We start from the raw sequence: 25,371 nt of genomic DNA, 5'->3' as shown, positions 1-25,371 counted from the left end.
GAAAGGGCTGACTCGGACGGAGTCCAAGTGCCCTGTGCTCTGTGGTGGAGATGTACCGCTCCCCAGCCGGATAGGCTGGCATCCGTGGTGAGAATCACCCAGGACGGAGTCAGGAAGGAGCGCCCTTGGGACAGGAAAAGGGGGGGGGGGGGTCGAAGCCACCACTGAAGAGAGCTCCTGGTCCGTGGCGATAGAGCCACTAACCTCTGTAAGGAGGAAGGCCGCTTGTCCCAACAGCGGAGAATGTCCAGCTGTAGAGGACGCAGATGGAACTGGGCAAAGGGAACAGCCTCCATGGAGGCCACCAATTGACCCAGCACCTGCATCAGACGCCTGAGGGTATAACGGCGGGGCCTCAGGAGAGAGCGCACCGCCAACCGGAGTGACAGCTGTTTGTCTAAGGGCAACTTCACAAGTGCCGGCAAAGTCTCGAACTGCATCCCTAGGTACGTGAGACTCTGGGTCGGAGTCAGAGTGGATTTGGGAAGATTGACAATCCACACGAATTGGGCTAGGGTGGCGAAAGTGAGCGAAACACTCCGCTGACAGTCTGCGCTGGATGTACCCTTCACCAGAAGGTCGTCCAGATAAGGAAGCACTGCTAACCCCTGGAGGTGCAGGACCGCAATCACTGCCGCCATGACCTTGGTGAATACACGAGGGGCCGTGGCTAACCCAAAGGGGAGAGCCACGAATTGGAAATGATCCTCTCCTATCGCAAAACGTAACCAACGCTGATGTGACACTGCGATTGGCACATGTAGAAAGGCATCTCTGATGTCGATGGACGCCAGGAACTCCCCTTTGGTCATAGAGGCAATGACTGATCGCAGAGACTCCATGCGAAAATGCCGCACCCGGACATGCTTGTTGAGAAGCTTGAGATCCAGGATGGGCCGGAAGGTACCGTCCTTTTTTGGAACTAGGAAGAGATTTGAGTAAAAACCTCTGAACCGTTCCTGAGCGGGAACTGGGACAATCACTCCGTTTGCCTGTAAGGACGCCACGGCCTGCGAGAAGGCGGCGGCCTTGGAGCAGGGGGGAGTTGAGAGAAAAAAATCTGTTTGGAGGGCTGGAAGAGAATTCTATCCTGTAGCCGTGAGATATGATGTCTCTCACCCACTGATTGGCGACGCTTGGTTAAAGCAAGTCTCCGAAGTGGGAGAGCCTGCCACCGACTAAGGACGTGGCTGGAGCGGGCCGAGAGTCATGAGGAAGCTGCCTTAGTGGCAGAACCTCCTGCAGTCTTCTGCGGACGCGCTTTTGGGCGCCAGTTGGATTTCTGATCCTTGTCTGAGTTAGCGGACGAGGCGGAAGGCTTAGAGGATGACCAGTTGGAGGAACGAAAGGAACGAAACCTCGATTGATTCCTACCCTGGGCGGGTTTCCTGGTCTTGGTTTGTGGCATGGAAGTACTCTTCCCGCCAGTAGCTTCTTTACGGATTTCATCCAGCTGTTCACCAAACAGCCGTGAACCAGCAAAAGGGAGCCCAGCAAGAAACTTCTTGGAAGAAGCATCTGCCTTCCACTCTCGAAGCCACAAAATCCTGCGGATAACAAGAGAATTAGCTGAAGCCACCACAGTGCGGTGAGCAGCCTCTAGCATGGCAGACATGGCATAGGATGAAAAAGCTGAAGCCTGAGCAGTTAAGGTAACCATCTTGGGCATAGATTCCTTGGTGAGGGAATGCATCTCCTCTAGAGAAGCAGAGATGGCTTTGAGAGCCCACACTGCTGCAAAAGTCGGGGAAAACGCGGCCCCCGCAGCTTCATACACAGATTGGGCCAGAAGGTCAATCTGACGGTCAGTGGAATCCTTAAGTGAGGTGCCGTCAGCCACCGACACAACGGTCTGGGCTGAGAGCCTAGACACCGGAGGGTCTACCTTTGGGGAGTGAGACCACTCCTTGACCACCTCAGGTGGAAATGGAAACCGGTCATCAGAACCACGCTTTGGAAAGCGTTTGTCAGGGCAGGCCCTGGGTTTGGTCACAGCGGTCTGAAAACTGGAGTGGTTAAAGAACACACTCTTCACTCTCTTAGGCGAGGTAAACTGATGTTTTTCTGCCAAAGAGTTGTTCCTCTGACACTGGCGGATTGAGATCCAGCACAGAAGTAATAGAAGCAATCAAATCACTAAGATCTGAGTCACCCTCAGAGAAATCGATGGGATACATAGCCTCCGAGCCCCCAGTGAGGGCATCCTCCTCATCTTGAGAGTCAGCTCTTGAGACAGAGCCGTGGGATGGGGAGGGGGAGGAAACCCTGCGCCTTCTCTTAGAAGGACGGGGTCTGGGATCAGATGATGAATCCTCCGTGAGCTCTGATGGACGGAGGTCAGAGGATAGGAGTCCTGTCAAGAGTATTAGAGGCACCCTGTGTGAGGGGGGCTGATGCATATTCATCAAAGTCCTGGACAAAAGTCCCATGGACTCAGCAAATGACTGGGATATGGACCTAGAAAAGGACTCTACCCAGGCCGGGGGTTCAATCACAGGTGCAGCAGCAGCCTGAGAGACCACTGGGGGTGAGACTCCAGGCTGTGGCACCGCCAAGTTAGAGCAGACATCACAATGTGGATAGGTGCTCGGCTCAGGCAGCAGGAGCTTACATGCAGTGCATGAAGAATAAAGCTTTGGAGCCTTGCTCCTTGTTTGAGACATGCTGCTGGAGTGGGGGCTTTGCAGAGAATGAACCCCAGGGAGAATATACAGAGGTCCACAACCGAAGACCGGCTGTGGCTTACCAGACCGCTGAGCGCGGTGTTGTGTGCCCTCCAGATCCCGAAGCCCGGTCCCCCAGTCGCAGCACCTCAGCAGAGATGCAGAATGCAGGATGTCCCAGAGCAGAGTGAACTCTGCCTGAGAAGAGGGCGTTCCTATAAAAGAGCGGGAACTGGAGGGCTATAGAGACCTGCAGGGAAGGAGGGACGCCACAGCAGTGGGGAGTGTCCCTCCCCTGTGTAGAACGGCCGCCGGGAGGAGCCGAACCTGTCCCTCTGCATGAGTGACATGTGAGGGCAGGAAAATGAAACTAGGCCTCCGGCGAAGCCGGGGCCTAAATTTAAGCGGCGAGGCCGACAAGCAGGCACCATCGGCGCAGTTCTCAGGCAAAAGCTAGAGAACCCGCCGGAAAAGTTAAAACAATCACATACAGCATACTCTCCCCTTACAATAAAGAACCGGGACCCCCAACATAAACGTCTCAGGTACTTAGCTGCTGAGACGCAGGGCCATGTCCCTGGGGATGAGTGCTGCGGTCCAACAGAATCCTCAAGGGGCTGTGGATGGAGACCGGACTCCTGCCAGGCATGGAGACCGTGCTGGCTCCCACTTCAAGCCAGAGCCCAGAAGGGATAGTGAAGGAGCGCGGCATGTAAGGCTGCAGCCTTGTAAATCAACCTTAACAACACCGCCGACACAGTGGGGTGAGAAGGGACATGCCGGGAGTCCAGACATGGACCCGCTTTTCTTCAAACTCTTTCCAAAAGTCAAACAAATCAGATGAGAATGCATGTGTGGATGTATGCCTCCTGACAAAGCAATAAACTGGCTAGGACTGGCTACCAGGGGGTGTATAAGCTCAGAGGGAGGAGCTACACTTTTAAGTGTAGTACTTTGTGTGTCCTCCGGAGGCAGAAGCTAAACACCCATGGTCTGGGTCTCCCAAAGGAACGAAAAAGAAAAAAACTGTTCCTTTCATTCATGAGCTATTTACTCATACTAAGGGTTTATTGCTCTGTGATTAACATTGGAGCAACTCCTCTGCGCACACAGAGCAAACTGGCAAGCCCCTGCTGTGATTGTGCATTGACTGTAAGGATACCGTCACACTAAACGACGTATCAGCGATTCAGACCATGATACGACCTGGTCAGGATCGCTGGTACGTCGCTAGTGAGCTGTCAAACAGTCAGATCTTCCCAATGGCGCAGCAACGATACGGCGACCCATAACGACCCGCACAATGATATCGGCGGTTGCTGGGACCCTGTCAGATAGCACGATTCAAATCTTGATTAGTAACATAGGCGTGCATCTACATTGCCTTTTCCGCACCCCCTCTGCTCCGATTGGTGGTCGTAACTGCGTTGTGACTGGGCGGCCTTACCTTTAGAGAAGGCAACATAATAGCGCTTCCATCCTTCTCAATCCTACAGTCCTGATGCAGAATGGAGACTGTATTACTATCTGCTGCTACACGCGGTCCGGGACAAGTGAATTCAGCCCTCTAAAATGTACTGCGATCTACAAGCCAGAACAGAGGATGGAATCGGCCAATCCGAACGCAGTAGCAATCACCGCTCGGAACAAAGAGGGCGCTCAAAACAACGAAGATGCACGCCTGCGTGAGTCGCGAATGAGGCCGTTGGGTAAGGTGTCAAACACACCGATGTGTGCTGCCCTGCAGGAGCCCGACGACCAAAAAATGAACCAGAACAGTGTGTAACGATCAGCGATTTCACAGCAGGGGCTAGGTCGCTGCTTAGTGTCACACACAGCAAGATCGCTAATGAGGTCACTGGTACATCACAAAGAAGGGAATTTTGTTACTTACCGTAAATTCCTTTTCTTCTAGCTCCTATTGGGAGACCCAGACGATTGGGTGTATAGCACTGCCTCCGGAGGCCACACAAAGCAATTACACTAAAAAGTGTAAGGCCCCTCCCCTTCTGGCTATACACCCCCAGTGGGATCACTGGCTCACCAGTTTTAGTGCAAAAGCAAGAAGGAGTAAAGCCAATAACTGGTTTAAACAAATTCACTCCGAAGTAACGTCGGAGAACTGAAAAACCATTCAACATGAACAACATGTGTACCCGAAAAACCACCAAAAATCCCGAAGGACAACAGGGCGGGTGCTGGGTCTCCCAATAGGAGCTAGAAGAAAAGGAATTTACGGTAAGTAACAAAATTCCCTTCTTCTTCGGCGCTCCATTGGGAGACCCAGACGATTGGGACGTCCAAAAGCTGTCCCTGGGTGGGTAAAGAAATACCTCATGTTAGAGCTGCAAAGACAGCCCTCCCCTACGGGGAGGCAACTGCCGCCTGCAGGACTCCTCTACCTAGGCTGGCGTCCGCCGAAGCATAGGTATGCACCTGATAATGTATGGTGAAAGTGTGCAGACTCGACCAGGTAGCTGCCTGGCACACCTGTTGAGCCGTAGCCTGGTGTCGTAATGCCCAGGACGCACCCACGGCTCTGGTAGAATGGGCCTTCAGCCCTGATGGAACCGGAAGCCCAGCAGAACGGTAGGCTTCAAGAATTGGTTCTTTGATCCATCGAGCCAGGGTGGCTTTGGAAGCCTGCGACCCCTTGCGCTGGCCAGCGACAAGGACAAAGAGTGCATCAGAGCGGCGCAGGGGCGCCGTGCGGGAAATGTAGATTCTGAGTGCTCTCACCAGATCTAACAAATGAAAATCCTTTTCATACCGGTGAACCAGATGAGGACAAAAAGAAGGTAAGGAGATATCCTGATTAATATGAAACGAGGATACTACCTTAGGGAGAAACTCCTGAATGGGGCGCAGCACTACCTTGTCCTGGTGGACCACCAGGAAGGGAGCCTTGGATGACCGCGCTGCTAGCTCAGACACTCTCCGAAGAGACGTGATCGCTACCAGAAAGGCCACTTTCCGTGATAGTCGAGAGAGTGAAACATCCGTCAGAGACTCGAAAGGCGGCTTCTGGAGAGCAACTAGTACCCTGTTCAGATCCCATGGATCTAACGGCCGCTCGTACGGGGGGACGATATGACCAAACCCCCTGCAGGAACGTGCGTACCTGCGGACGTCGTGCTAGACGCTTCTGAAAAAAACACCAATAGCGCCGAGACTTGCCCTTTAAGGTAGCCGAGCGACAAGCCCTTTTCCAACCCAGATTGCAGGGAGGAAAGAAAAGTAGGCAATGCCAATGGCCAGGGGGACACTCCTTGTACAGAGCACCAGTAAAAGAAAATCTTCCACTTCCGTGGTAGATCTTAGCAGACGTGGGCTTCATAGCCTGTCTCATGGTGGCAACGACCCCGTGGGATAATCCTGAGGACACTAGGATCTAGGACGCAATGGCCACACAGTAGGTTCAGGGCCGTAGAATTCAGATGGAAAAACGGCCCTTGGGACAGTAAGTCTGGCCGGTCTGGTAGTGCCCACGGTTGACCGACTGTGAGATGCCTGTCGCCAGAGCTCTTTGATTGTCATGAAAACCGGGACCTTGCTGTTGTGCCGATTCGTGAAACCCGTCCGGGTGCAGAGACCATTCTCCTGCGTCCACGCCCTGGTGACTGAGGAAGTCTGCTTCCCAGTTTTCTACACCCGGGATGTGAACTGCGGATATGGTGTATGCTCTGTCTTCCACCCCTAGCAGAATCCGGCGGACTTCCTGGGAGGCTCGCCGACTGCGTAGTCCGCCTTGGTGGTTGATGTATGCCACCGCTGTGGATTGTCCGACTGAATTCGGATCTGTTTGCCTTCCAGCCACTGCAGGAAGTCTTGCAGTGCCATATGCACTGCCCAGAGCTCCAGACAATTGATCTGAAGAGTGGACTCTTCTGAAGAGAGTGCTTGATCGTCTGAGAAAGGGGGACGTTCCTGTGTAGGGACATCGACTTCCCCTCCCATTAGCGAAGAATGTTCTATTGAAGTGGACGCAGATGAAACTGCGTGAAAGGGACTGCCTCTGGATGAGGTGTCTCCTTGAAGGAGAGACTGCACCCCCGTCTGTAGTGACCGCTGTTTGTCCAGTGGAAGCTTCACCATCGCTGAGGGAGTGTGAAACCCCAAGCTAAGATATGCCAGCGATTGGGTTTAACTTTGAAAAGTTGAGGACCCACCCGAAACTCTGGGAAGTCTCCAGCGCCATGTTCAGGCTGTGTTGGCATGCCTCTTAAAAGAGTGCCTTGACAAGTAGATGGTCTAAGTAAGGGATCACAGGGTGACCCTGCGAGTGCGGGAGCGGTCCCACTGCTGCCATGAACTTGGTGAAAACCCGTGGGGCTGTCGCCAGACCGAAGGGTAGGGCTACGAACCGAAGATGCTCGTCTTCAATAACGAATCGTAGCAAACGCCGGTGCTCTGGAGCAATCGGCACGTGGAGATAAGCATCCTGATGTCTATTGATGCTAGGAAATCTCCTTGAGACCTTGAGGCAATGACGGAGCGGAGGGATTCCATCCGGAACCGCCTGGTTTTCACGTGCTTGTTGAGCAGTTTAAGGTCCAGAACGGAACGGAAGGAGTCGTCCTATTTTGTCACCCCGACCAGATCGGAGTAAAAAGTGTCTCTTGTTCCTGAGGAGGAACCGGGATTACGACTCCTACTGCCTGCAGAAGAGCCTCGGCTCGGCCGGTGAGGAAGTTTTTGCGACAAACTGTCTCTCACCCACCGGCCATTGACCTGTGGCAGCTAAATGTCGCTAAAGCGGGGGAGTCTGCCACCGACCGCGGACGCGGAGAGAGAGGGCTGAAAGTCATGAGGAAACCGCCTTGGTAGCGGTTCCTCCGGCTGCCTTCTCCGGGCGTGATTGAGCCCGCCAGGAACCTGCGCCCCTCTGAGCCTTTTGAGTCCTGTTGGACGAGGGCAATTGGGACGTGCCCGAGCCTGGGAAGGACCGAAACCTCGACTGTCCCTTCTCCTGATGGGTCTTGTTTGATAGCTGGGGTAAGGAAGAATCCGTACCCTTGGACAGTTGAATGATTTAATCCAACCGCTCACGAAACAGTCTGTCACCAGATAAAGGCAATCTGGTTAAGCACTTTTGTGGAAGCAGCATCTACTCCAATCCCTTAACACTAGGAGCGTAACAACACGGAGTTGGCGGACGCCACTGACGTACGGCTCGTAGAGTCCAGGACAGCATAAACAGCTTGAGTCGCAATGCCGACATTGCGAGGTGAAGGACGCTACTGCGGCCAAGATGTACATGTGACCGCGTCCCTCTGCGCAATACTAGCTGAAATAGCTTGGAGTGCCTCTATGGCTGCGAATGCCGGGGCAACCGACCCGCCGATAGGGCTATCTGTCTGTCAATGGCATCTTTAAGTGAAGTCCCATCTTCCACTGCAACTATAGATCTAGCCGCAAGCCTGGAGATTGGGGGATCCACACTTGGAGCGCTTGAGCACGTCAGGGGGGAAGAGACAACACGTATCTTCAATACGGTTGGAGAAACGCTTATCGGGATAAGCGTGATGTTCCTGGACTGCTTCTCTGGAGTCAGAGTGACCAGAAAAGTACTCAATATACGCTTGAGATACTGAAATAGGGATTTCTTCTGCTGTGAAGCTGACCCCTCCACTGGAGGAGTTGAGGGAGAAATACCCAACCTTCCATTGATGGACGCTATAAGATTATTCACTATAGCGTCACCATCCGGTGTATCCGGATTGAGAGCGGTCTCAGGATCAGAGTCCTGAACAGCTACGTCTGCCTCGTCATACAGAGAGTACTGTGATGAAGTCGAGGGCCGTTCTTAGGGAGCTCGCTGAGGCCGTCTGGGACTGTCGTCCGTGTCAGAGCCTGCACCCTGGGATGCATGGGACCCTCTTGGAGCCATGATTTGTTTCGAAATCAGGGTGGCCAGGGGCATTGAATCAACATTGCCCAAGGTCTGTCTGGACTGCAAGTCTGTAAGATGTTAGTCATAGCCACAGACAATATATCAGCGGAAACTGCAACTACGTCCCTGTCCCTGGACAGGGATCACAGGTGGTTCTTTTGGCCACCTGTAGCAGAGACCCCGTTGAGTAATTGCACACACTGGGGGTCCTGGAACAGTCGCATGCAGTACAAGCAGCAAGAAATCCTGTGCCTTGGCACCCATGGTTTTTTTTTTTTTTTTTGCTGTTGCTGTCTAGCCATCTAGGAGCATTAGCCAAGAATAGCGACCGTACAGTGCAATGTATAGCATACAAGCATGAAGTACAATAAACACTTCAGCACATGCAGTACAAGGAGCATAGAAAGCCTGTGCCTTGGCACCTTTGCTTTTCTGCTGCCGTTGTCTAGTTATTCAGGAGCATTAGCCAGGAAAAGCGACATACAGTGAATGTATAGCATACAAGCATGAAAATAACCACTGCAGCACATGCAATCCAAGCAGCATTGAAAGCTTGTGCCTTAGCACCCTTGCTTTTCTGCTGCTGTTGTCTAGTCATCAAGGAGCATTAGCCAAGAATAGCGACATGCAGTGAATGTACAAGCATGAAAATAAACTCTGCAGTACATGCAATCCAAGCAGCATTGAAAGCTTGTGCCTTAGCACCATTGCTGTTTGCTGCCGCTGTCTAGCCATCTAGGCGGGAAGACAGCCAAGAATAGCCCTTACAGTGCAATGTAAAGCATACAAGCATAAAGGACACATGACACTGCAGCACATGCAAGACAAGCAGCATATAGAGTCTGTGCTTTAGCACCCCTGATCTTTTGCTGCTGTTTCTAGGTCTGCATCCTGAATAGCGACCGTACAAAAGTACAACAGGACACTTCGGCATTAGTGGGTCAGCACTTTAGTTGCCGCTTACCGCCCGCACAAAAGCGGGTGTGTGGCGCCGGAATCCTGCTGGTAGCTCAGTGTCTCCGTTTTCCCGCTCTGCGTGCCGGAATGGCTGCCGGCGTCCAGAGGAGAGGGGCGGGCCGAGGGCGTGCCCGAGACAAGAGCGGGAACCCGGCGCCCACTGTGTCTAGTGAAGGGGGCTGGAGATGCAAATAAGGCTCCAGCCCTCGGCGCTGCTATAGAACAGCGTCTCTCCCTTTCCCTGAGTGACAGGGTGGGGGCGGGAACGAAGCGGCGCTAGGCCGCAAAAGCCGGGGACTAAAGTTAGAAGCGCCGCCGCCGTAAAAGCGCGGTCGGCGCGTCCCCGGCGCACTACAAGTCGCAGCTGCGCCGCCGCTCCAGGGGCGGTCGGCGCGGCGGTCCCCACACGTAAAGTCCCCCAGTAATCTGCAGGGACTATAAGCCCAGCGCACAGCGCTACAGTCCCCGGCGCACTAGCACACCCAGCAAGCCTGGAGTGTGCGTGGCCTGCCATACGGGGACACAGAGTACCTGAAAGTTGCAGGGCCTTGTCCCTGAACGGCACTCCCGCTCCACATCCAGCAGGTTCTATGGGTCTGTGGATGGAGCCCGGCCTCAGGGCTTGGTGGCCGGAAAGATCCCACTTCCTCAGAGCCCCTCAGGGGGATGGGGAAGGAAAACAGCATGTGGGCTCCAGCCTCCGTACCAGCAATAGGTACCTCAACCTTACAAACCGCAAGTGGGGTGAGAAGGGAGCATGCTGGGGGCCCTAGTATGGGCCCTCTTTTCTTCCATCCGATATAGTCAGCAGCTACTGCTGACTGAACAGTGGAGCTTATGCATGGATGTCTGACCTCCTTCGCACAAAGCAGAAAACTGGTGAGCCAGTGATCCCACTGGGGGTGTATAGCCAGAAGGGGAGGGGCCTTACACTTTTTAGTGTAATTGCTTTGTGTGGCCTCCGGAGGCAGTGCTATACACCCAATCGTCTGGGTCTCCCAATGGAGCGCCGAAGAAACCTGTGACTCAGCAGCGATCTCGCTAGTAATCTCGCTATGTGAAAAGTACGGTGTCAATCTCTATAGACAGCCTGGAGTGTGGGCAGGGACAGCTCTCAGCTCTGCTAGCTCAATTCTGAGATAAAGTCAGAATGGCTGCACACTGTAATCTAAGATAAACATGATTACTTTCAGAATCTTATTGCCTACAAGATGCTGCTCTCCAATGAAGTAGCAAAAACCTCCTGACAGATTCCCATTAATGTATTGCAGTGTATTCAATAGGCGATCAAGCCATTGAAGGTTTAAGTGAAATTCCTCTACTCTGCTTCAAATCCCCTAACATGCAGTAAAAGTGGAAAAAAACGTTTAAAAAGATAAAAAAAAAAAAATACACCAGAATTATGTTTTTTTTCGGCTGCTGCAACATTGCAATAACATTATATCTGCCACAAAATGGTGTCAGTGAAAATGTCCGCTCAGGGCGCAAAAAAATAAGTGCTCAAAAGCCCCATAAGCAATAGCCCGAAAAATGAAAATATAAGGGGTCTCAAAAAATGGCAACACAAAACAAAATCTTCTTTTTTTTCTCTCTCTACAAACTTTTCAAAATGTTTACTTGCCACTTAAATAGAAGAAAAACAAAAAAAAAAACCTATACGTTTGGCATCCGCCTAAGGGTATGTGCGCACGTTGCTTTTATGTGACCACAAAGATGCAGCATTTTTGTGCTTTGTGGCAGCAAAAAACGCATAAAAACGCACCTGCGGTAAAAACGCATCCAAAAATCGCATACTTTTTTTGCTGCGGTTTTGTTCCAGCATTTTTCCCAATGCATTGCATGGGTGAAAAACGCTGGCAAAAACGCAGAAATAATTGACATGTTGCTTTTTTTAGGTCACCACAAAAACGCAGCCAAACAAAACTGCACTGTGCGGACAGCAAAAATGAAATCTCAGACTTTGCTGGGGAAAGAAGTGCATGCAGTTTTGAGGCCAAAAACGCACCCGAAAAACGCGGTAAAACCCGCACATACCCTAATTGTCCGGACACGGAGAATCATAATGCCAGGTCAGTTTTACCATTATAGTGAACACGGTAAATAAACCCAAAACAACAATTGTGGAATTGCACTCTCTTGCAATTTCACAGCAGTTGTAATTTTGTTCCCACTTTCCAGTGCATCACATGATAAAATTAATATAGTGTCGTTAAAAAGTAAAACTTTCCGACAAAAAAAAAAAAAAAGAAAAAAAAAAGTTATGTGGAAAGAAAAATCAAAAAATAAAAAAAGGGTTCTTGGAAGCAGGGGAGAAAAAAGTGGAAAGAAGGGAATTTTGTTACTTACCGTAAATTCCTTTTCTTCTAGCTCTTATTGGGAGACCCAGACGATTGGGGTATAGCTACTGCCCTCCGGAGGCCACACAAAGCACTACACTAAAAAGTGCAAGGCCCCTCCCCTTCTGGCTATACCCCCCCGTGGTATCACGGGTACTCCAGTTTTAGTGCCAAAGCAAGAAGGAGGAAGCCAATAACTGGTTTAAACAAATTAACTCCGAGAAACATCGGAGAACCGAAAAAAACGTTCAACATGAACAACATGTGTACCCGCAAACCACAAAAAAATCCCGAAGGACAACAGGGCGGGTGCTGGGTCTCCCAATAAGAGCTAGAAGAAAAGGAATTTACGGTAAGTAACAAAATTCCCTTCTTCTTCAGCGCTCTATTGGGAGACCCAGACGATTGGGACGTCCAAAAGCTGTCCCTGGGTGGGTAAAGAAATACCTCATGTTAGAGCTGCAAAAAAACAGCCCTCCCCTACGGGGATGTCACTGCCGCCTGCAGGACTCTTCTACCTAAGCTGGCATCCGCCGAAGCATAGGTATGCACCTGATAATGCTTGGTGAAAGTGTGCAGACTGGACCAGGTTGCTGCCTGGCACACCTGTTGAGCCGAAGCCTGGTGTCGTAATGCCCAGGACGCACCCACGGCTCTGGTTGAGTGGGCTTTTAGCCCTGAAGGAACCGGAAGCCCCGCAGAGCGGTAGGCCTCTAGAATTGGTTCTTTGATCCATCGAGCCAGGGTGGCTTTAGAAGCCTGCAATCCCTTGCGCGGACCAGCGACAAGGACAAAAAGAGCATCGGAACGGCGCATGGGCGCCGTTCGGGAAATGTAGATTCTGAGTGCTCTCACCAGATCTAGCAAACGTAAGTCCTTTTCATACCGGTGAACCGGATGAGGGTAAAAGGAAGGCAAGGATATATCCTGATTAAGATGAAACGAGGATACGACCTTAGGGAGAAACTCCGGAATGGGGCGCAGCACTACCTTGTCCTGGTGGAACACCAGGAAAGGAGCCTTGGATGACAAAGCTGCCAGCTCAGACACTCGCCGAAGCGATGTGATCGCGACAAGAAACTCCACTTTCTGTGACAGGCGAGAAAAGGAAACGTCCTTTAGAGGCTCGAAGGGCGGCTTTTGCAGAGCAACAAGTACTCTGTTCAGATCCCATGGATCTAACGGCCGCTTGTACGGGGGCACAATATGACAGACCCCCTGTAGGAACGTGCGCACCTTAGGAAGACGTGCTAGACGCTTCTGAAAAAACACCGACAGTGCCGAGACTTGCCCTTTAAGGGAGCTGAGCGACAAGCCCTTTTCCAACCCCGATTGCAGGAAGGAAAGAAAGGTGGGCAATGCAAATGGCCAAGGGGATACACTCTGTGCAGAGCACCAAGATAAGAAAATCTTCCACGTTCTGTGGTAGATCTTAGCAGACGTTGACTTCCTAGCTTGTCTCATTGTGGCTACGACTCCTTGAGATAATCCTGCAGACGCTAGGATCCAGGACTCAATGGCCACACAGTCAGGTTCAGGGCCGCAGAATTCTGATGGAAAAACGGCCCTTGGGACAGTAAGTCTGGTCGGTCTGGCAGTGACCACGGTCGACCGACCGTGAGATGCCACAGATCCGGATACCACGATCTCCTCGGCCAGTCTGGGGCGACGAGTATGACGCGGCTGCAATCGGATCTGATCTTGCGTAACACTCTGGGCAAGAGTGCCAGAGGTGGAAAGACGTATGGGAGCCGGAACTGCGACCAATCTTGAACCAATGCGTCTGCCGCCAGAGCTCTTTGATCGCGCAACCTCGCCATGAATGTCGGGACCTTGTTGTTGTGCCGGGACGCCATTAGGTCGACGTCCGGCACTCCCCATCGGCGACAGATTTCCTGAAACACGTCCGGGTGAAGGGACCATTCCCCTGCGTCCATGCCCTGGCGACTGAGGAAGTCTGCTTCCCAGTTTTCTACGCCGGGGATGTGAACTGCGGATATGGTGGAGGCCGTGGCTTCCACCCACATCAGAATCCGCCGGACTTCCTTGAAGGCTTGCCGACTGCGTGTCCCCCCTTGGTGGTTGATGTATGCCACCGCTGTGGAGTTGTCCGACTGAATTCGGATCTGCCTTCCTTCCAGCCACTGCTGGAAGGCTAGTAGGGCAAGATACACTGCTCTGATTTCCAGAACATTGATCTGAAGGGTGGACTCCTGCGGAGTCCACGTCCCCTGAGCCCTGTGGTGGAGAAACACTGCTCCCCACCCTGACAGACTCGCATCTGTCGTGACCACTGCCCAGGATGGGGGCAGGAAGGATCTTCCCTGAGACAATGAGGTGGGAAGGAGCCACCATTGTAGAGAGTCCTTGGCCGTCTGGGAAAGAGAGACTTTCCTGTCCAGGGACGTTGACTTCCCGTCCCATTGGCGGAGAATGTCCCATTGAAGTGGACGCAGATGAAACTGCGCAAAGGGAACTGCTTCCATGGCTGCCACCATCTTCCTGAGGAAGTGCATGAGGCGCCGTAAGGGGTGCGACTGGCCCTGAAGGAGGGATTGCACCCCTGTCTGTAGTGACCGCTGCTTGTTCAGCGGAAGCTTCACTCTCGCTGCTCGAGTATGGAACTCCATGCCAAGATACGTTAGTGACTGTGTCGGAGACAGATTCGACTTTGGAAAGTTGATGATCCATCCGAACGTCTGTAGAGTCTCCAGTGTAGCATGTAGACTGAGTTGGCATGCCTCTTGAGAGGGTGCCTTGACAAGTAGATCGTCTAGGTAAGGGATCACCGAGTGTCCCTGAGAGTGCAAGACCGCTACCACTGCCGCCATGACCTTGGTGAAAACCCGTGGGGCTGTCGCCAGACCGAATGGCAGAGCTACGAACTGAAGATGTTCGTTTCCTATCACAAAACGTAGAAAACGTTGATGTTCTGTAGCAATTGGCACGTGGAGATAAGCATCTTTGATGTCTATTGAGGCAAGGAAGTCTCCTTGAGACATTGAGGCCACGACAGAGCGGAGGGTTTCCATCCGGAACCGCCTGGCGTGCACATGTTTGTTGAGCAGCTTTAGATCCAGAACAGGACGGAACGAGCCGTCCTTTTTTGGAACCACAAAGAGATTGGAGTAAAACCCTCTCCCTTGTTCCTGAGGCGGTACAGGAACCACTACTCCTTCCGCTCTTAGGGAGTCCACCGCCTGCAGCAGGGCATCTGCTCGGTCTGGATGTGGGGAGGTTCTGAAGAACCGAGCTGGAGGACGAGAACTGAACTCGATTCTGTACCCGCGAGACAAAATGTCTGTCACCCACCGGTCTTTGACCTGTGACATCCAAATGTCGGAAAAGCGGGAGAGCCTGCCCCCGACCGGAGATGCGGAGGGGGGAAGCTGGAAGTCATGAGGTAGCCGCTTTGGAAGCGGTTCCTCCATTTGCTTTCTTGGGGCGCGCGTGAGCCCGCCAGGAATCTGAGCTTCTTTGCGTCCTCTGAGTCCCTTTGGACGAGGAGAATTGTGTCTTGCCCGAACCTCGAAAGGACTGAAACCTCTGCTGCCATTTTTTCTGCTGAGGTTTGCTTGATCTGGGCTGGGGCAAAGAAGAGTCTTTACCCTTGGACTGTTTAATAATGTCAGCCAATGGCTCGCCAAACAGTCTATCTCTAGATAAAGGCAGGCTGGTTAAACATTTTTTGGAACCAGCATCTGCTTTCCAGTCCTTTAACCACAAGGCTCTGCGCAAAACTACCGAATTGGCGGACGCCATTGAGGTGCGGCTGGTAGATTCTAGGACCGCATTGATAGCGTAAGACGCAAACGCGGACATCTGCGAGGTAAGGGACGCCACTTGCGGCACCGCTGGATGTAAGATAGCATCCACTTTTGCTAACCCTGCTGAAATAGCTTGGAGTGCCCATACGGCTGCGAATGCTGGAGCAAACGACGCGCCGATAGCTTCATAGACAGATTTTAACCAGAGGTCCATCTGTCTGTCATTGGCATCCTTAAGTGAAGCGCCATCCTCCACTGCAACTATGGATCTAGCTGCAAGTTTGGAAATCGGGGGGTCAACTTTTGGACACTGGGTCCAGCGCTTGACCACATCAGGGGGGAAAGGAAAACGTGTATCCTTAGAACGTTTAGAGAAACGCCTTTCTGGATGAGCGTCGTGTTTCTGGATTGATTCTCTGAAGTCAGAGTGATCCAAGAAAGCACTTAATTTACGCTTGGGATAGAGAAAACGAAACTTCTCCTGCTCTGCAGCTGCCTCCTCTGCAGAAGGGGCTGGGGGAGAAATATCCAACAGTCTATTGATGGCTGAGATAAGCTCGTTTACCATGGCGTCCCCATCCGGGGTATCCAGATTGAGAGGGGTTCCAGGATAAGACTCCTGATCACTCTCATCAGACGCATCACAGAGCGACTGATTACGCTGAGACCCTGAGCAGTGTGATGACGTTGAGGGTCTTTCCCAGCGAGCCCGCTTAGGGTGGCTGGGGCTATCATCTGAGTCATAATACTCAGCCTGTGAAGCCGGGGACCCCCTTGCAGTCTGGATTAAATCCAACTGAGGGGGATTAGAGGACAGAGACCTCGCCGTGTCCATAGACTGAGCCCCAGGCATGGATTGCAAAGTTTCAAGGATTTTTGCCATAGTCACAGACATATTATCAGCAAAAACTGCAAAGTCTGTCCCTGACACCGGGGCAGGACTTACAGGCGTCTCAGCCTGGGTCACTATCTCTCCTGACTCCGGCTGGCGAAGCAGCACCGGATCTGAGCATTGCACACAATGGGGGTCCTTGGAGCCTGCTGGTAGAGCAGCCCCACATGCAGCACACGCAGTGTACACAGCCCTAGCCTTGGCAGCCTTGCGTTTTGTGGATGACATGTTGCTGCCTCCTCAGAGCGATCTGGGTATACAGCCAGGAAGCGACCTCACAGTGCAAGCAATAAGGAAATATATATATGTCCAGTGACACAGTACACTAATACACACTGAGGCACTAGAGGGGCCAGCTGAAAAGCCGCTTACCGCCCGCTTAAGAGCGGGTGTGTGATCTCCAAAGCCCCCTAGTCCAGGTCTCCCAGAGCCTTGCGTCCTTCCTCCAGCCAGACATGCATGTAATGGCTGCCGGCGTCCTGAGAGAGGAGGGGGGGCGGGCCCTGGGCGTTCCTGACTAAGAGCGGGAAGCCTGCTTCCCTCTGTGCCTAGTGAGAGGGCTGGAGCATGTAAATCAGGCTCCAGCCCTCGTCGCTGCCGTGAAACAGCGTCTCTCCCCTACCCTGATTGACAGGGTGGGGGCGGGAACGAATCGGAGCTGCCGGCGTCCTAGGCCGCAAAAGCCGGGGACTCGATTTATAAACGCCACCGCCGTAAAAGCGCGGTCGGCGTGTCCCCGGCGAACTAAAAGTCACAGCAGCGCCGCCGGTCCAGCGGGGGTCGGCGCTGCGTTCCCACAACACAGAAAAAAGTCCCCCAGTTAAACTGTAGGAACACTAGCTCTAGCGTTACGGTCCCCGGCGCACTACAACACCCAGCCAGCCCGGAGTGTGTCTGTGCCTGCCGGGGACACAGAGTACCTGTATGATGCAGGGCCTTGTCCCTGATGGTACTCCTGCTCGGCATCCACCAGGTGCTATGGGTCTGTGGATGGAGCCCGGCGTCAGAGCTTTGAGGCCGGCAGGATCCCACTTCCACAGAGCCCTACAAGGGGATGTGGAAGGAAAACAGCATGTGGGGCTCCAGCCTCTGTACCAGCAATAGGTACCTCAACCTTACAACACCATCTACGGGTGAGAAGGGAGCATGCTGGGAACCCTATATGGGCCCTCTTTTCTTCCATCCGAAATAGTCAGCAGCTACTGCTGACTAAAATCTGTGGAGCTATGCATGGAATGTCTGACCTCCTTCGCACAAAGCTTGAAAACTGGAGTACCCGTGATACCACGGGGGGGTATAGCCAGAAGGGGAGGGGCCTTGCACTTTTTAGTGTAGTGCTTTGTGTGGCCTCCGGAGGGCAGTAGCTATACCCCAATCGTCTGGGTCTCCCAATAGAGCGCTGAAGAAATAGTCTGGTCATAAAGGGGTTAATCTAAGTTCAGAAAGTCTCTCCAGAGGAGAAATAAAGTGAAACTTTGCAACTTTTTAAAAAGCCACAAAACAAAAAAAAAAAAAAACCACGCACAAAGGCAAATATAACTCAGGACCTAAGGTGGGTTTGCAGAGTGCCTCAGGTTACATATGGCTGGACATAGACTGTCACTGACATACTGTAGATGGGTGGGTAAGAATAATTGGTACTACAGAAGAGAGTTCAATACAAAAATATTTACTGATGTCACATGGTATAAATACAAAATATCAGACGTCCTGCTCTGCATGATGAACGCGGCTGTAACCTCGCCTTATACAAAGCGACAGCCTTAGGACGTCAGCGCTTTCCGTGCCATTTCCAGAGCTCCTTCCTGTGTCTCATTTCCACCAATGAAGCCACTGGCGTGAACAAAAATACAACCAGGAATGCCACTGACAGAGGAGAGGTCATCTGCTCGAAGCCCACGCCAGTCCTCTGGTAAAGAAAGCCTAAGGAAGAAAAGAAACAGGTTACCCAATCTTCCCCCAACTTTCCAGTTTACCACTTATTAAAAATCTTCTCCCTAGAACGTGGGGATGTTTAAAATTTTACATTGTAAAAGTTCAATGCTGAGGTCCTCAACCACCCTGCACTCTCCGAGTGACTGGTTAGGCTACGTTTTTTTAACATGCGTCATGAATGTTTTTTTTTGCTGTAAAAGTGGATCCTGTTTTTACAAAGAAAGACGCATGCAAACGCATGTGTTATTTTTGCAGGATCCTGTCACTTGAAGTTTATGGGCGGGCATTGAAGTCATGTGATCGGCAGTGAGGGGAACTGAACGTGACAGACTGGGAGCCGGCATCTGACAGCTGCGGACGCTGGTAACTAAGCGAAGTGCTTTGCTTGGATAATCAATATTTACCTTGGTTACGAGCGTCCGCCGATCTCAGGCGGGGGAGAGAGAGAGGAGAGAGATGGGGGAGATGGGGGGAAAAGGGGGGAAAAGGGGGGAAAAGGGGGGAAAAGGGGGGAAAAGGGGGGAAAAGGGGGGAAAAGGGGGGAAAAGGGGGGAAAAGGGGGGAAAGGGAGAGGGAGAGGGAGAGGGAGAGAGACTGATCATGCCAGGCTGGTTTCTGGGCATGCTCCGTAGAGCAAGCAGGATCCTGTGTATCAGCATGCCAGCGTTCACATGCGTTTGCATGCAGTATAGTCAGGATCCAGTGAAATACGGTATATGGACGCAGCTCAAAAACGCTACAAGTAGTGTTTTTGAAAAAAGTAAAAAAAAAAACTGCAAGTCGCTGGATCCCTACTATAACGCACGCAAACGCAGGTGAACGCATGTTGACGCGAGTCCATTGCAAATGCATTGAGATGAAAACGCATTTGCACTGGATCCGTTTTTGTGTTAAAAGAACGTTCATGACGGATGTTAAAAAAACGTAGTGTGAAAGCCGCCTTACATAAGAATGGAGCGCGCGCCCCATGTAGGCTCTTCTTTACAGACGGCTCCCGCAGCTCTGGGGCCGGCTGGATCTGATCGGCTGCACTGCTCCCCATGCTTCCCCCATGTTGAAGAGGCAGCTTGAAAAATGGCAGCTCAGACCAGTGGAGTGACCAGGTCACTAGTCTAAACTGACAATTTTCAGGAGCACAAACCACCCCCCACCCTCCTTGGCAAAGCAGGGAGATCGAAGACAGAGGAGAAATGCATTTGTGAAAAAGGGAACATTAGAATAAACTTTTAGGAACTCTGTCAGTACAGAATGACTGTTCAAACAAGCATAGACGCTCGGGGCACCCTTGACGTGGACAAACCTTTAAGTGCACCTTCCCATTTACATTCATTTCCATTCTTCTTTAGCTCTATAAATCTAGAGCTGTGAATCAAAGAAGAGGGTAGTGGAGATAGATGTACTTAAAGGGAACCTGTCAGGTGCAATATGCAAATTACTAATCCCAGCCTAAAGCTGGTGTCACACTAAACGACAGCGACAACGACGTCGCTGTTACGTCACCATTTTCGGTGACGTAACAGCGACCTTGTAAGTCGCTGTTATGATCGCTGCTTAGCTGTCAAACACAGCAGAAGCAGCGATCATAAGGTCGCTGTGCTACATGTTCAGAGAGCAGGGAGCCGCGCTTAGCGCTGGCTCCTTGCTCTCCTGCAGCACACATCGGGTTAATTAACCCGATGTGTGCTGCAGCTACATGTCACAGTTCAGAGAGCAGGGAGCCGCGCTTAGCGCTGGCTCCTTGCTCTCCTGCAGCACACATCGGGTTAATTAACCCGATGTGTGCTGCAGCTACATGTCACAGTGCAGAGAGCAGGGAGCCGCGCGCACTGCTTAGCGCTGGCTCCTTGCTCTCCTTGCTACAGTATGCATCGGGTTAATTACCCGATGCGTACTGCAGCCACATGTCACAGTGCAGGAGCCGGCGCTGGCAGCAAGAGCGGAGGCTGGTAACCAGCGTAAACATCGGGTAACCAGGGAAAGGTCTTCCCTTGGTTACCCGATGTTTACGCTGGTTACAGCTTACCGCAGCTGCCAGTGCCGGCTCCTGATCGCTTCATTTCGTCGCTCTCTCGCTGTCACACACAGCGATGTGTGTGTCACAGCGGGAGAGTGACGACCAAAAAATGAAGCTGGACATTCAGCAACGACCGGCGACCTCACAGCAGGGGCCAGGTCGTTGCTGGATGTCACACACAGCGATAGCGACGGGACGTCGCTGCAACGTCACAGAAAATGGTGACGTAGCAGCGACGTCGTTGTCGTCGTCGTTATGTGTGACACCAGCTTAACTGTCCCTGTACACACTAGCATAGATAAAGGGATCTTTAGAAAGAAGGGAATTTTGTTTACTTACCGTAAATTCCTTTTCTTCTAGCTCCAATTGGGAGACCCAGACAATTGGGTGTATAGCTATTGCCTCCGGAGGCCACACAAAGTATTACACTTAAAAGTGTAAGGCCCCTCCCCTTCTGGCTATACACCCCCAGTGGGATCACTGGCTCACCAGTTTTAGTGCCAAAGCAAGAAGGAGGAAAGCCAATAACTGGTTTAAAGACCAATTCAATCCGAGGAAACATCGGAGAACTGAACCATACCACATGAACATGTGTACCCGAAAAAACAGAAAAACCCCGAGAAAACAGGGCGGGTGCTGGGTCTCCCAATTGGAGCTAGAAGAAAAGGAATTTACGGTAAGTAAACAAAATTCCCTTCTTCTTTTTCGCTCCTAATTGGGAGACCCAGACAATTGGGACGTCCAAAAGCAGTCCCTGGGTGGGTAAAAGAATACCTCGTGATAGGGCCGTCAAACAGCCCTTTCCTACAGGTGGGCAATCGCCGCCTGAAGGACTTATCTACCTAGGCTGGCGTCTGCCGAAGCGTAGGTATGCACCTGAAAATGCTTGGTAAAAGCATGCAGACTCAATCAGGTAGGTGCCTGACACACCTGCTGAGCCGTAGCCTGGTGCCGTAATGCCCAGGATGCACCCACGGCTCTGGTAGAATGGGCCTTCAGCCTTGAGAGAACCAGAAGCCCAATAGAACTGTAGGTTTCAAGAATTGGTTCCTCGATCCCCCGAGCCAGGGTGGATTCAGAAGCTTGCGACTGTTTACGCCGACCAGCGACAAGGACAAAGAGTGCATCCGGGTGGCGCAGGAGCGCCATGCGGGAAGTAGAACCTGAGTGCTCTCACCAGAACCAACAGATGCAAATCCTTCTGAAATTGATGGACTGGACGAGGACACAAAGAAGGTGAGGTGATATCCTGATTGATATGAAAATGGGATACCACCTTAGGGAGAAATTCCGGAATCGGACGCAGAACTACCCTGTCCTGGTGAAGGACCAGGAAGGGAGATTTGTATGAGAGCGTTGCTAGCTCGGAAACTCTCCTAAGAGACGAGACCGTTACTAGAAGGCCACTTCCCGAGAAAAGCGGGAAGGGAGACCTCTTTCAAAGGCTCGAAAGGCGGCATCTGGAGAGCAATTAGAACCTTGTTCAGATCCCAGGGCTCTAACGGCCGCTTGTACGGAGTGCTGAGATGACAAACTCCCCGTAGGAACGTGCGTACCTGAGGAAGTCGTTTCTGAAAAAATACAGATAGCGCTGAGACTTGTCCCTAAAGGGAACTGAGCGACAACCCTTTTTCCAACCTAGATTGCAGGAAGGAAGGAAACATAGACGATGCAACCGGCCAGGGAGAAACACCCTGCGCCGAGCACCGAGATAAGAATATCTTCCACGTCCTGTGGTCAATCTTGGCGGACGTTGGTATGCTAGCCTGTCTCATGGTGGCAACCACGTCCTGAGGTAATCCTGACGACACTAGGTTCCAGGACTCAATGCCACACCATCAGGTTGAGGGCCGTAGAATTCAAATGGAAGAATGGCCCTTGAGACAGCCAGTCTGATTGGTCTGGTAGTGCCCCCGGTTAGCCTACCGTGAGGCACCACAGAACCGGGAACCACAACATCCTCGGCCAATCTGTAGCGACGAGGATGGCGCGGCCGCAGTCGGTCCTGATCTAGCGCAGCACTCTGGGCAACAATGCCAGAGGTGGCACATAAGGTAGCTGGAACTGCGACCAATGCTGAACTAAGGCGTCTGCCGCCAGAGCTCGATGATTGTGAAACCGTGCCATGAAGCTGGCACATTGTTGTTGTGCCGTGACGCCATTAGATCGACGTCCGGCCTCTGTCAGCGGCGCCAGATCTCCTGAAACCCGTCCGGGTGAAGAGACCATACCCTTTCGGCCACACCCCGGCGACTTAGGAAGTCAGCTTCCTAGTTTTCCACGCCTGGGATGTGAACTGTGGATATGGTGGATGCCGTGTCTTCCACCCACATCAGAACCTGCCGGACTTCCTGGAAGGCTTGCCGGTTGCGCGTTCTTCCTTGGTGGTTGATGTATGCCACCGCTGTGGAGTTGTCCGACTGAAGTCGGATTTGCTTGCTGTCCAGCTGCTGTTGGAAGGTTTGTAGGGCAAGATACACTGCTCTGTGTTCAAGAACATTGATCTGAAGGGTGGACTCTTGCTGAGTCCACGTACCCTGAGCGCTGTGGTGGAGAAAAACTGCTCCCCACCCTGATAGACTCGCGTCTGTCGTAACTATCGCCCAGGATGGGGATAGGAAGGACCTTCTTTTTGACCATGAGGTGGGAAGAAGCCACCACCGTAGAGATTCCTTGGCCGCCTGAGAAAGAAAGACGACTCTGTTGAGGGAGGTCGACTCCCCGTCCCATTGGCGGAGAATGTCACATTGTAGTGGACGCAGATGAAACTGCGCGAAAAGAACTGCCTCCATTGCTACCATCTTACGTAGGAAGTGCATGAGGCGTCTCAATGTGTGCGACTGGTTCTTAAAGAAGAGATTGCAGCCCGTAGTGAATGCTGTTTGTCTAGCGGAAGCTTCACTATCGCTGAGAGAGTATGAAACTCCATGCCTAGATATGTTAGCGATAGGGTCGGGGTCGGATCTGACTTCAAAAAGTTGATGATCCACCCAAAACTCTAGAGAGTCTCCAGCGCAACGTTCGGGCAGTGTCGGCATGTTTCCTAAGAGAGTGCCTTGACAAGTAGATCGTCTAAATATGGGATCACAGAGTGACCCTGAGAGTGCAGGACTGTGACTACTGCTGCCCTGACCTTGGCGAAGACCAGTGGGACTGTCGCTAGCCGGAAGGTAGAGCTACGAACAGAAGGTGTTCGTCTCCTATAACGAAGCGTAGAAACGCTAGTGCTCTGGATCAATCGGCACATGTGGATAAGCATCCTTGATGCCTAATGATGCTAGGAAATCTCCTTGGGACATTGAGGCGATGACATGGCGGAGGGATTCCATCCGGAACCGCCTGGTGTCCACGAGCTTGCTGAGCAGTTTTAGATCCAGAACGGGACGGAACGGCCCGTTCTTATAGGCACCGCAAATAATTTGGGGTAAAAACCATGACCTTGTTCCTGAAGAGGAACGGGGGTCATCACTCTTTCTGCCTATAGAGTGCACCCTGTTTGCAGAAGAGCAGCGGCTCGGCCGGGAGGTGGAGAAGTTCTGAAGAATCGAGTTGGAGGACGAGAAGTGAGCTCTATCCTGTACCCGTGAGACAGAATGTCTCACACCCAACGGTCATTGACCTATGGCAGCTAAATATCTCCAAGGCGGGTGAGCCTGCTACCGACCGAGGATGCGGAGAGAGGAGGCCGCAAGTCATGAGGAAGCCGCCTTGGAAGCGGGTTTTCAGACTGTCTCTTTTTTTGGGCGTGACTGAGCCCGCCAAGAATCTGAGCTCCTCTGATCCTTTTGAGTCCATATTGGACGAGGAAAAATGGGACCTGCCCGAGCCTCGAAAAGACCGAAACCACGACTGCCTCCTGCTCTGTTGGGGTTTGTTGTGTCCGGGCTGAGGAAAGGATGAATCCTTACCCCTGGACTGTTTAATGGTTACATCCAAACGCTCACCAAACAGTCGGTCAGCAGAAAAAGGCAACTGGTTAAGCAACCTTTTTTGGAAGCAGAATCTGCCTTCCATTCACTTAACGAGCAGACCAGGCTCTGCTTAAAAACACGGAGCAGCGGAGGCTACTGCCGTACGGTTCGCAGAGTCTAGGGCAACCTGAATCGCGTAAGAAACAAATGCAGACATTTGAGAGGTTAAGGATGCCACCTGCGGCACAGATGTACGTGTAACCGTGTCAATCTGTGTAAGACAAGCTGAAATAGCTTGGAGTGCCCCAAGGGTGAGAATGCTGGAGCCAACGGTGCGCCGACAGTCTCATAGATGGATTTAGACCAGAGATCCATCTGTCTGTCAGTGGCATCTTTAAGTGCAGCTCCATCTCCCACTGCAACTATGGATCTAGCTACAAGCCTGGAGATTGGAGGATGCCGCTTGGGACACTGGGTCCAGTCCTTGACCACGTCAGGGGGCAGGGATAACGTGTATCCTAAGCCGTTTGGAGAAGCGCATATCTGGATAAGTGTGGTGTTCCTGGACTGCCTCTCTGAAGGCAGAGTGGTCCAGAAAAATACGTGAAGCTGACTCCTCCACTGGAGGAGCTGGGTGAGAAATAACCAACATTCTATTGATGGACGCTATAAGATTATTCACTATGGCGTCACCATTAGGTGTATCCAGATTGAGAGCGGTCTCAGGATCAGAATCCTGAGCCGCTACTTCCGCCTCATTACACAGAGAGTCCTTCTGCTAGGACCCTGATGAAACCGAGGGCCGCTCATAGTGAGCCCGCTTAGGCTGTCTGGGACTGACGTCTGTGCAGAGCCGTGACTCTGGGATGCGTGTGACATTCCCGGAGCTGTTAGTTGTTCACACTGAGGGGGGCCATGGATCAATGATTCAACAGTGCCCATGTTGTGAGAGACATGTCCGGACTGCTAGGCTTCTAGTATCATAGCCCATAGTCTCAGAAAA

The 25,371-nt window shown here is 52.1% G+C and overlaps 1 protein-coding gene across 1 annotated transcript in view; it reads right to left on the bottom strand.

The window, feature by feature from the left end:
• Nucleotides 1-18,156: 18,156 nt before the first annotated feature.
• The window catches only part of MYG1 (MYG1 exonuclease), a 34,385-nt gene continuing 27,170 nt past the window's right edge, over nucleotides 18,157-25,371 (bottom strand). The window contains exon 7 of the mRNA XM_075334534.1: nucleotides 18,157-18,431. Within this exon, the coding sequence (XP_075190649.1) occupies nucleotides 18,272-18,431 (160 nt within the window). The 3' untranslated portion in view covers nucleotides 18,157-18,271. The remainder of the gene's footprint in view (nucleotides 18,432-25,371) is intronic.

Source organism: Anomaloglossus baeobatrachus, chromosome 2 (genome assembly GCF_048569485.1).
Source record: "Anomaloglossus baeobatrachus isolate aAnoBae1 chromosome 2, aAnoBae1.hap1, whole genome shotgun sequence".
Lineage (NCBI taxonomy): Eukaryota > Metazoa > Chordata > Amphibia > Anura > Aromobatidae > Anomaloglossus > Anomaloglossus baeobatrachus.
Note: the sequence above shows the minus strand (reverse complement) of the source record. Positions and strands in the feature narration are given on the sequence as shown.